Consider the following 12,727-nt stretch of genomic DNA (forward strand, 5'->3'; position numbering starts at 1 on the left):
CCAGCTCCAGTTCCCTAACGTGGTCTCTGAGGAACTGGAGTTGGTTGCACTTCACGCAGGGGTAGTCAGTGGGGACACCAGTGGTGTCCCTCACCACTCACATCCTACAGGAGGAGCATGCAGCTGCCCTAGCCTCCATCCCTTCTGATCTGAATTCCCCAAAAGATTTGAAAGGAGAAAAAAAAATTAAACACCCGTTCAGCCCTTAGGGGCTGGTTTAGCACAGTGGGCTAAAGAGCTGGCTTGTAATGCAGATCAAGGCCAGCAAATATATAAAAAATATATACTGCTGCTACTCTCTCAAATGAACCCTCTAAACTTGGTGATTCAGCTGAAAGATACAAAGATAGCTTTCTGCCCCCAAAAAAAAAAAAAAAACTCTTAACTTACAGAATGTAGCTGCCCTGTGAACCAACTGAAACTCTGCTCCCAGTCAGCTGCACTCTCTGTAAACTCCCGGCTCCCTTCACGCTCTGAGGAAATGTAGGAAATAAAATGAAAGGAGCTCCTTGCTCCCTCCTCACCGAACTCCCTGTCACCAAACTCTCACTATAGCACTCAAATGCACCCAAATTCAGCACTCTGTTAAGTCAGCACTGTGAGATGGCTCAACTTTATACTCAACTTGAGCCTCTGAAAACTAATCCAATTAACTAATTAACAAGCTGCAGCTGCAAGTAGAGCCTGAGTAAACTCTGTTTAAAGCTGGTTTAAAACTCACCTTCTTCTAACCCAAACAGCAACTTTAAGTTAATTTACTAAATAAAAGACTAGACTTTAGATAAAAAATGACCCCTTAATATCACAGTCACCAAACTCTCACTATAGCACTCAAATTCAGCATTCAGTGAAAACAAAAGTCAGCATCGTAAGCTGACTCACCTTTATACTGTCTGACTCAAGCCTCTGAAAACTGGCCTAATCCAATTAACTAATTAACAAGCTGCATTTTTCCTCGAAAATGGCTGCCAAATCCTAAACTGTGGTTTCCACAGAGGTGGAGTCGCTACTGGTGTAGTTAGAGAAGTATCACAATGGGGGACCCTCGCTAACCTTTTCATTCTAATACAAGAACTCTGAAGGTAGTTGTTGAACCTTAATCAAGGTCAGTAACCCAGCACGGTGTGAGGATCGTAACTGGAAATTCTCATCTGTTTGGTCAGTGCCAGACTAGGCTGTTCACTCTCTTGGCATAGGGAGCGCCACCTTTCACAGGGATACCCACTCATCCTTATTTTACCTTCAATCCCATAGGCCAGTGGATAACATACAGATCAACGTAGTCCAACTTCAGGTTTTTCAATGTTGCCTCAAGGCCTTTCCGGACCAGGGCAGGAGAAAGATAGGTCATCCATAGCTACAGTCAAAACACAACAAGGGTTGTTAGTTCAGTCACAAAACAATCTAACATAGCTGTGTCTAACAACATAGAAACATATGGCCTTTCGAGTCTGCTCTGCCATTCATTATGATCATGGCTGATCAAGTTCAATACCCTGATCCTGCCTTCCGCTCTTATCACTTGATCGCTTTAGCCCCAAGAGCTATACCTAATTCCTTCTTCAAATTAAATAAAAGTTTTGGCCGCAACGACTCTCTGTGGCAGTGAATTCCACAGATTCACCACTTTCTGGGTGAAGAAATTTCTCACCACCTCAGTCTTAAGGTTTACTCCTTATCCTCAAACTATGACCCCTAGTTCTGGACTCCCCCACCATTGGGAACATTCTTTCTGAATCTACCTTATCTACCCCCGTTAGAATTTTCTAAGTTTCTAGGAGATCCCCTCTCATTCTTCTGAACTCCAATGAATATAATCCTAACTGACTTGGGGTCTCCTCATATAACAGTCCCAAAATCCCAGAAATCAGCCAGGTAAACCTTCGCTGTACTCAGCTAAGGACACCAAAACTGCACGCAATACTCCAGGTGTTGCCTCACCAATGCCCTAAACACTTGCAGTAAAACATCTCTAGTCCTGCATTTAAATCCTCTTGCTATGAAGGCCAACATACCATTTGCCTTCTTTACTGTCTGCTGTACCTCAGCGCTTACTTTCAGCAACTGATGCACAAGAAAACCAAATTCACCAGAGTATCCAATGTCCCTTAATTTACACGAATTTAAAGAATAATCTGCCTTCTTATTTTTGCTACCAAAGTGGATAACCTCACATTTATCCACATTATACTGCATGTGCCGACTCACTTTGTCTGTTCAAATCGCACTGAAGCACCTCTGCATCCACTTCACATATCACCTCCCACCCAACTTTCTATCATCTGCAAATTTGGAGATAATACATATAGTTTTCCTCATCCAATATGTGAACAGTTGGGGTCCTAGCACAGATCCCTGCCCTACCCCACTAGTCACTGCCTGCCAATCAGAGAAAGACCTATTTATTCCAACATTTTGCTTCCTGTTTGCTAACCAGCTTTCTATCCATCGTGTTATGGGCCAGGGCTTAGAAATATAAAGTGTATTATGGAGTCACCTGACCTACAACCTTGATGTTGAATTTGGCTAGGATGAGCACAAAAGCTTTCGCCTCAGGTGTGATACATCAGACGCCCAGGACACTTTAATCAAAACAAGGTTTATTCTAAGAATATAGTTAACATATATAACTGTAAACCCACAGCAAGAATTGTATCAATAACAAACATAAAGACACCACACAGCTACAGTAATCTATGTATAACACTTAATGAATTCCCCCTTAACTGTTCCAATTCAATAGCAAAATCCAATAAACCAAACACCCCTTTTCAAGGGCATGGTCAGCATACTGTACTCTCACTTGAAAGGGGCTGGTCCTTTCCCTAACATTCTGAACCAGTATCAACCAGCAGATTCAAACTCCTTCCGGAATGCAAACTATATTTTTTAAGTTACCAAGGCAGGTAGCCACAGTCAATGTTTCTTACTGGAACTGATATTTAAAATGAAAACAGAGAAACAGGCAAAACACTTCTTTTCTCTTTCCGATTCGAAACTCAAACTGAAACCAAACACCTCACAGGTGCAGCCCAGCTGCACCCACAAAATGACATCACTGAAGCCATGTGATAATACAAAAACCTTTCTTAAAGGGCCACTCACATGACAATCTCAAGACACTAGCTGTAATCCCATGCGATTGCATTTTACATAGTAATCTGCTATGTGAGGCCTTGTCGAAGCCTTGGTGGCACGGTAGCACAGTGATTAGCACTGTTGTTTCACAACTCTAGGGCCCCAGGTTTGATTCCCGGCTTGGGTCACTGTCTGTGCAGAGTCTGCAAATTCTCCCCGTGTCTGTGTCAGTGATAGAATCAACTATTTCCTGATAGATCTGATAGGTAAAAAGGCTATTTTAATGTAAATATTAAGACCCAGTTTTAATACCCACTTTAAAATGAGGATTTCAGCACTTCTAACCTCGGGTCATGACAAAACACATAACTTCAACAGAGACACAAAAAGCCTGCAACATGCATAAACTAATTGGAGATAAAAACAATGTTTTCACTAAGCAAGATGAAAAAGCTATTGTTTTGATGAACATATTTTCGAAGTAAGTTTGACATTACGAGATGAGCCGTAACAGTAATCTAGATCAAGGTCGAAGTAAGCACCATAGCAACATGAAGGCACCATTGTTCATAATGTGGATAAAGCAAAGTCATCAGAAAACCAGAAGAAACCAGTCTTGATAAAAGCACAGAATCGCATTCCATAACATACACAAATATTCAAACAGGAAACATTCAGAACTTAATGTTGCACATTAAGGATTGACAGTTAACCATCAAATCAAATGTATTTGATCCTAACTCAAACCAATTAGGATGACAAAGAGAGTGTAGCCATCTGGGATGGCCACGTCCTGATTACAAAATGGACACCCGCAAAGAATGCAGGGAAAATTGGACAATGCTAAGAAACAAGCAGGTGCAAGCTCTGTCTGTTGATTAGGACCTAAAACTCTCAGACAGGACAGAAACTACCAAACGATCTACATACTAATGAGCCATCTCCTGGGACAAAAGGGAAACATTTAGATACACAATGTTAGGACAGACTCCCCGGCGCCAGAAGAAGCCAAGACAAAGCAGACTGACAGTCACCAGGACACGCCCAGTGATCAGGGGACCACCCCTCCATTGGAGGAAAATCGATACAACTGATTGAGAAAGACCCAATTAGTTGAGGCCAGGTTCAAGGCCCGCCCAAAAGAGCGCGAAGCCCTTTGCAGTATAAGAGGTATCACCCAAGGGAGAATCTTCCTCCTTTGGCTTTGGCTCTCACCGAAGAGAGAGACCTGCCTAGCAGCTGCATCAGACCAAGTAAGTTCCAAGTCAACGCACGCTACGAGATGGACGTTCCTACAAAGAACAAAGAAATGTACAGCACAGGAACAGGCCCTTCAGCCCTCCAAGCCCGTGCCAACCATGCTGCCCGACTAAACTACAATCTTCTACACTTCCTGGGTCCGTATCCCGTATCCTAGTTGCTACCCTGTAAACAGCTCAACCCAGCAGCCTCAGAACCAAGCAACGGCCATTGTTCCTCTGACTGAGTGGGCTCCTGAAGCGAAGTATAGGCCTTAGTGATAGTGGTAGTTTAGTTTGTAGAGTTTATGCATGAGTAGATTTGACTGTGTAAATAAATGAGCATTGTTTTTGAACTTACTAACTGGCGTATCGCGTCATTGATCAGTATTCGGTTCTGAAACTTGTGGCGGTGTCGAAAGATACCTGGCGACTCTTGAGCAAGCGTGATTAAATAGAGCCAAATTAAGAACCAACCAAAAGTTAGCAACATTTACTGGCGACTCTGGTGGGACTCGATTTAGAAGTGGCCTAACCACTCCAAGAGAACCCAAAATTTGAATTGAGAATCCAATTGGGAACAGAAAAACCACAAGTGTCAAAACAGTACTGACCAAGCCTCTGAGTTTCGGAAGTGTGTTAATGCATGCGTACTAACAGGGATATAAGGTAAACCTGAGAGATTTTGTTGCGAAAAACTGTCGGGAGTTTTGTAGGCCGGAAATTAGTGTAAGCCGTACCCGTGTTTATATCACCGCTTTATCACCCCCGTTCCAAATTCAGTAGAGATCCTAGTAGAGAGAATGGCAATGAAGGCAATGGAACGCCTTATGAACCGCCAGGAATTCGAGGTCGCTGTGACCAGTAGAGTAGGACAGTGTCCCGTTTGGGAAGAAGAGATCAGGAAATATCTCAAAGGGAATGGATCTCTGATAATGAGGAAACAGGACCTGGGAGTACAGGACATACTTGGAGTGAGAACCTGTCAGAGATCCACAAGAAGAGCTTAGGGAAAGCTCGCAAGCCGATGGCAATCGTGTCCTGTTTGGCACAATTGCGAGGCACAGAGAAGGTCGTTAGGACGCTCTGCAGAGAGATAGAGGAAAGAGACAGAACCAGTGAGGTAGACGTGAGTGAAGTGGAGAAAGAGAATCGAGATCTGAAAGAGCAGTTAGCAGCGAGGGACAGAGAGGTGGATGATGCCAAGCGGTCACATCAGTCTTGTCTCGCACATTTGAACAGTTTTCAGACGCAATACGATAAGGCCTACCAGGACACGCAACGTGCGGTCTGGGTAAGACAAGAAACAGAACAGCAAGTTGAGAAATTGCAGAAACAGTGCAATGATTTAAAAGCAGCCCTATGAGCACACCATACTTCCACGACGGAACAAAGGCAGAGCTCAGTAGACCATGCAAAGTGCCGGAAACAAATTGCAGAATTGCAATCTCTGCTGTCCGTGCAAAATGGATTTCAGAGAACATTCGGATCCCAATGAGATCAAGAAAACGACCCCGATTGGCAGGAATTGAACGAGACTGCCCATGGCTACGTACATGGGACATGTACGCAGGAAAAACCCCAGAAAAGGAAAGCGCCCCAACCGAACAGGCAAAACACACCCCCATGAATCCTGTGACCACACACCACAGGGCCGCAGGAGAAGGAGAAGCAGACTTCCTTTACACAACCCCGTTAACAGTGACCCAATTACGGGACGTGGATGGAAAAATTACACCGTTCCTTCCCACTTCAGACACCCACCAATTTTTCGCGAAAGTCAGACAACAGACTACCATGTGCGGCCTGGACGAAAAAAGAGCAAGTGAAGCTCACAGTTTTAAGCCTCGACCCTTCAGTCATAGCAGCCCTTCCCGACCCACATAGAACATAGAGCATTACAGCGCAGTACAGGCCCTTCGGCCCTCGATGTTGCGCCAACCTGTGAATGTCTATCCAATGACCATTTGAATGCCCTTAGTGTTGGCGAGTCCACTACTATTGCAGGCAGGGCATTCCACGCCCTTACTACTCTCCGAGTAAAGAACCTACCTCTGACATCTGTCCTATATCTATCTCCCCTCAATTTAAAGCTATGTCCCCTCGTGTTAGACATCACCATCTGAGGAGAAAGGCTCTGACTGTCCACCCTATCCAATCCTCTGATCATCTTGTATGCCTCAATTAAGTCACCTCTTAACCGTCTTCTCTCTAACGAAAACAGCCTCAAGTCCCTCAGCCTTTCCTCATAAGATCTTCCCTCCAAACCAGGCAACATTCTGGTAAATCTCCTCTGCACCCTTTCCAATGCTTCTATATCCTTCCTATAATGCGGCGACCAGAATTGCACACAATACTCCAAATGCGGCCGCATCAGAGTTTTGTACAGCTGCAACATGACCTCATGACTCCGGAACTCAATCCCTCTACCAATAAAGGCCAACACTCCATAGGCCTTCTTCACAACCCTATCAACCTGGGTGGCAACTTTCAGGGATCTATGTACATGGACACCTAGATCCCTCTGCTCATTCACACTTCCAAGAACTTTACCATTAGCCAAATATTCCGCATTCCTGTTATTCCTTCCAAAGTGAATCACCTCACACTTCTCTACATTAAACTCCATTTGCCACCTCTCAGCCCAGCTCTGAAGCATATCTATGTCCCTCTGTAACCTGCTACATCCTTCCACACTGTCGACAACACCACCGACTTTAGTGTCGTCTGCAAATTTACTCACCCACCCTTCTGCGCCCTCCTCTAGGTCATTGATAAAAATGACAAACAGCAACGGCCCCAGAAAAGATCCTTGTGGTACGCCACTTGTAACTGAACTCCATTCTGAACATTTCCCATCAACCACCACCCTCTGTCTTCTTTCAGCTAGCCAATTTCTGATCCACATCTCTAAATCACCCTCAATCCCCAGCCTCCGTATTTTCTGCAATAGCCTACCGTGGGGAACCTTATCAAACGCTTTACTGAAATCCATATACACTACATCAACTGCTCTACCCTCGTCTACCTGTTCAGTCACCTTCTCAAAGAACTCGATAAAGTTTGTGAGGCATGACCTACCCTTCACAAAGCCATGCTGACTATCCCTGATCATATTATTCCCATCTAGATGATTATAAATCTTGTCTCTTATAATCCCCTCCAAGACTTTACCCACAACAGACGTGAGGCTCACCGGTCTATAGTTGCCGCGGTTGTCTCTGCTCCCCTTCTTGAACAAAGGGACCACATTTGCTATCCTCCAGTCCTCTGGCACTATTCCTGTAGGCAATGATGACATAAAAATCAAAGCCAAAGGCTCAGCAATCTCTTCCCTGGCTTCCCAGAGAATCCTAGGATAAATCCCATCAGGCCCCGGGGACTTATCTATTTTCAGCCTGTCCAGAATTGCCAACACCTCTTCCCTACGTACCTCAATGCCATCTATTCTAATAGCCTGGGTCTCAGCATTCTCCTCCACAACATTATCTTTTTCCTGAGTGAATACTGACGAAAAATATTCATTTAGTATCTCAACTGTCTCTTCAGACTCCACACACAAATTCCCATCCCGGTCCTTGACTGGCCCTACTCTTACCCTAGTCATTCTTTTATTCCTGACATACCTATAGAAAGCTGTTGGGTTTTCCTTGATCCTACCTGCCAAATACTTCTCATGTCCCCTCCTTGCTCGTCTTAGCTCTCTCTTTAGATCCTTCCTCGCTACCTTGTAACTAACAAGCGCCACAACTGAAACTTCACTACTCATCTTCACATAGGCCTCCTTCTTCCTCTTAACAAGAGATTCCACTTCTTTGGTAAACCACGGTTCCCTCGCTCGACGCCTTCCTCCCTGCCTGACCGGTACGTACTTATCAAGAACACGCAGTAGCTGCTCCTTAAACAAGCTCCACATATCCAGTGTGCCCAACACTTGCAGCCTACTTCTCCAACCTATCCCCCCCAAGACATGTCTAATGGCATCATAATTGCCCTTCCCCCAGCTATAACTCTTGCCCTGCGGGGTATACTTATCCCTTTCCATCACTAACGTAAATGTCACCGAATTGTGGTCACTGTCCCCAAAGTGCTCACTTACCTCCAAATCTAACACCTGTCCTGGTTCATTACCCAAAACCAAATCCAATGTGGCCTCTCCTCTTGTTGGCCTGTCAACATATTGTGTCAGGAAACCCTCCTGCACACATTGTACAAAAATCGACCCATCTAATGTACTCGAACATTATCTTTTCCAGTCAATATTTGGAAAGTTAAAGTCTCCCATAATAACTACACTGTTACTTTCGCTCTTACCGGAATCATCTTCGCCATCCTTTCCTTTACATCCCTAGAACTATTTGGAGGCCTATAGAAAACTCCCAACAGGGTGACCTCTCCTTTCCTGTTTCTAACCTCAGCCCATACTACCTCGGAAGAAGAGTCCCCATCTAGCATCCTCTCCGCCACCGTAATACTGTTTTTGACTAGCAGCGCCACACCTCCCCCTCTTTTGCCTCCTTCTCTGAGCTTACTAAAACACCTAAACCCCGGAACCTGCAACAACCATTCCTGTCCCTGCTCTATCCATGTCTCCGAAATGGCCACAGCATCGAAGTCCCAGGTACCAACCCATGCTGCCCAGTACTCGGTCTTCCTGTTATTCCTTCCAAAATGAATCACCTCACACTTTTCTGCATTAAACTCCATTTGCCACCTCTCAGCCCAGGGCTGCAGCTTATCTATGTCCCTCTGTAACTTGTAACATCCTTCCGCACTGTCCACAACTCCACCGACTTGTGTCATCTGCAAATTTACTCACCCATCCTTCTACGCCCTCCTCCAGAATGTAGGAGGAGGCACACTCCAAGAGATGCACACAGCGATCCTTGATGTGATCGGCTTTTACAGAGGAGACCCCGTAGAAGGCCTAAAAAAGTGTAGGCAAAAGACAGAGCACCCCACAGCGTTTGCTGGATGTTTGTGGATTCACTTTACCACAGTTTTTGGAGTTAACCCGCGCCCATTTGTCCCCAGATAATATGGCCAAATGGACCTGAATTCTAGTCTCCCATGCCACAGAAGCAGAACGAAAAGCTTGCGCGAATTGTGACCCCTCAGGTGAGGCCCACAGTGAAAAATGGGTTTTGAAGAGATTGGCCCGCGCTTGGGAGCAATCAATTGCAGGCAAAACCGCATTTGTAACACCCGATGAAGAGCAGGTAGAAATGAACCCAGTTAAGGCACACCAGAACCCCGCATGGGTAAATGAGGGCAGGAACATCCCACCCCAGCCCAAAGCTCAGGAATGGTACAACTGTGGACAGCTAGGACACTTTGCACGAGAGTGCAACACACCCCAGAAGCAGCAGAGAAACCAACAGACAGGCACCCTAAACAGGAATAGGGCAAAGCCGATCCATAGCGTTACCGCCCGTTCAGAGAATGCAGACATGAACGGCACCGACTGACGGTGTTCGGGCTCCCCAACTAGGGTCTGCGACACCCTTTGGGACAAGTCCGGTAGAAGCAGGCAAAGTTCAGGGACAACCCGTGGAATTTCTTTGGGACACAGGAGGGTCCCGCACCACACTCAATTCCTCCACGATGTTCCAGCAAGACACGTGGCCCACAACAGACACCATTACACACAGCGGTTTTACAGGCCATTTACAACAGGGACACATCACAGCCCCTATAGCAATACAGATAGGGAACATCGCAACCAAGCACCCCGTAGTTTTAGTTGATCTGCCCCAGGCAGCAGAACATATCCTTGGGGAGCTCCCATAACGTTTATTTTGTTCCAGTTAACAAGTGTGTTTGGAAAATGGCAAAGGCAGCACGAGCCCCCGCCACGCTCACAGTAGGAGAGTATGTAAACAGGATTAGCTCAGTAGGAGACTTCTGGTTCGACCCTCGAGCCATTAGTGTAGACAAACAGGTTAGGGCAGTCCTGCAGGAACATAAAGCAGCATTTGCACAGCACAAGCACGACTGTGGCAGTTTGGCTGGCTTTGTGAACATTACAGGTCCCAACCCTAAACCCCAGAAGCAGTACGGATTTCCCCAGGAAGCAGAGGGAGAAATCACCAAAGTAATAGAGAGTTTGTTGGATCAAGGCGTACTCAGATCTGTAGCCTCCAAAAAAGCCACACCGATTTGGCCCGTCAGGAAACCGGATGGATCATGGCGACTGACCATTAATTATCAGGAGCTGAACAAAGTAACCCCAGCAGCAGCCCCCACTGTAGCCACGAGTCCCGAGACCATGCTCAAACAGGGACTCCAGTCAAAAAAAAATCGGTTTTGGACATTAGTAACGGCTTTTGGTGCTCCTCCAGGAACGCCATGACCAGTTACGCCCTGTAGCATACGCCTCATGCATGTTAGACCCCGTAGAGCAAGGATTTTCTGCCTGTGAAAGGCACCTGCTCGCAGTTTTTTGGGCAGTGCAATACTTCGCCTAAATTACAGGACTCAACCCCATCACCATCCTCATTAGAACACACACCGACACAGCTGTTGTTGTCTGGCCAACTTAAAGATGGCACAGTCAGCCAAATCCGTGCAGCCCGTTGGACCCTTCTTTTGCAGGGACGGGATATCGTGGTAAAGAGAACCAAAACCCACACCTTCCTTGCCGATAATTTACAATATGCAGGCACCCCTCACGAATGTGAGATCATCACCACGAAACAGAACACAGGCCCATTTATTCCCAAAACACCCCCTAGGAAAACAGGTAGTACACCCCAGAGACCCCAGCCCACAGACACGTGCGCACGCCTAAGGATTTATGTGGATGGCTCATCCACAGTGTTAAACGGAAAGAGAATTACTGGTTGCGGTATATATGTGGAGGACGCGCAGGGACCATGACATTTCCTTGAAGTTGCCAGGACACTGAGGCTCGCAGGCAGCAGAGCTGGCAGCAATTGCATATATTGTAGACCACCCAGACTCGTTCCCGACCCCAGCAGACATCTATTCAGACAGCTTGTACATCTGTAATAGTTTGACAGAGTTCCTACCACTCTGGGAAACAAGTGGATTAAACCCCTATCCTCAGCCCCATTACTCCGCCATATCTTAGAGACAGCGAAGGATCGGAAATACGGCATAATTAAGGTTCGCAGTCATCACCGTTCTTCTCCCCCTGGTAAAGTTAAAGTAGACGCCCGAGCGAAGGCAGGCTCCAGGCATGGTTATTTTTGGAACCCCCCCGAAAGCACCCCAGTACACGCAGTTCAGGTCTCACAGACCAACATTCAAGATTTAGCGAAGGCCCAGAAAGAGGACGAGAAACTCAGGGAAGTTTTAAAGGGAACCTTCCCAGCCCCGTACGACAAGTTTAAAAACTCAATAACCACACATGACGGTGTGATTTTAAAGGATGGCATTTATATAGTTCCCAGCCAGGACAGGAACCAGATCATTGGTCAGTTCCATGACAATCATGGACACCAAGGAATTGAACCCACCCTAGCCCACCTCAGACCGCTCTGCTGGTGGCCTGATTTAAAAATCGATATCACACACTATGTAGAGAATTGTTTAATTTGTGCCCAGAACAATCCGGACAGATATGCGAAAAGGGCTCAACTTAGCCATACCCGCCCTGTTAATGGACCCTGGACAAATCTCCAGATAGATTATATAGGACCCCTACCCCCGTGCAGAAATGGTTACAAGTATGTGTTGGTGGTCAGAGACACCTTCACAAAATGGGTGGAAGCATTTCCATCATGAACTAATACGGCCAAGACGACGGCTAAAATATTAACACACCACATCTTTATACAAGGTGGGGCCTCCCACGCAGTATAGAGTCCGACCAAGGCTCCCATTTCACTGGACGTGGAATGAAAAACGTCCTCACGATTTTTGGAATTGGACAAAAGTTCCATATTGCATACCACCCCCAGTCAAGTGGTATTGTAGAACGAATGAATAGGTCATCGAAAGCCACCCTCAGGAAAATGGTTCAGCAAAATAATAGAACCTGGGATTCAGTACTCCCATTTGCTTTGATGTTTTTAAGAAACACAGTATCTACATCCACAGGTTACACCCTCATGACCAGACGCCCCATGAAAGGCACTGCGTATTTACTAGGACTGGATTTGGCCAGCCCCGCAGTTACAGCCCTCACGCATGAAAATGCGGTTACACAACTAGTACAGAACATAAAGGCAGCCCAACTCGCCGCAGAAGTGAGACTTGGAACCAGGAAGAAACAGAGCATGGCCTGTTTCGACAAAACAGTACACACCACTGAGTTTACAGTACGGCAACAAGTTATGCTTTCCCTTTACGACCCCAGTTCATTCCTCTTTCCAAAATTTCCCGGACCGTACTCCATTTCGGACAAAGTCAGCCCCTCAGTATACAAAATAACTAATGGTAAGTCT

The 12,727-nt window shown here is 46.0% G+C and overlaps 1 protein-coding gene across 1 annotated transcript in view; it reads right to left on the minus strand.

Moving 5' to 3' along the window:
• The window catches only part of LOC140396104 (aldo-keto reductase family 1 member C1-like), an 83,513-nt gene extending 82,159 nt beyond the window's left edge, over positions 1-1,354 (minus strand). Inside the window, exon 1 of the mRNA XM_072484217.1 lies at positions 1,241-1,354. Coding sequence (XP_072340318.1) covers positions 1,241-1,351 — 111 coding nt within the window. The 5' untranslated portion in view covers positions 1,352-1,354. The remainder of the gene's footprint in view (positions 1-1,240) is intronic.
• Between the last annotated feature and the right edge of the window lie 11,373 nt (positions 1,355-12,727).

This window comes from Scyliorhinus torazame, chromosome 19, assembly GCF_047496885.1.
Source record: "Scyliorhinus torazame isolate Kashiwa2021f chromosome 19, sScyTor2.1, whole genome shotgun sequence".
In the NCBI taxonomy this organism is placed as follows: domain Eukaryota; kingdom Metazoa; phylum Chordata; class Chondrichthyes; order Carcharhiniformes; family Scyliorhinidae; genus Scyliorhinus; species Scyliorhinus torazame.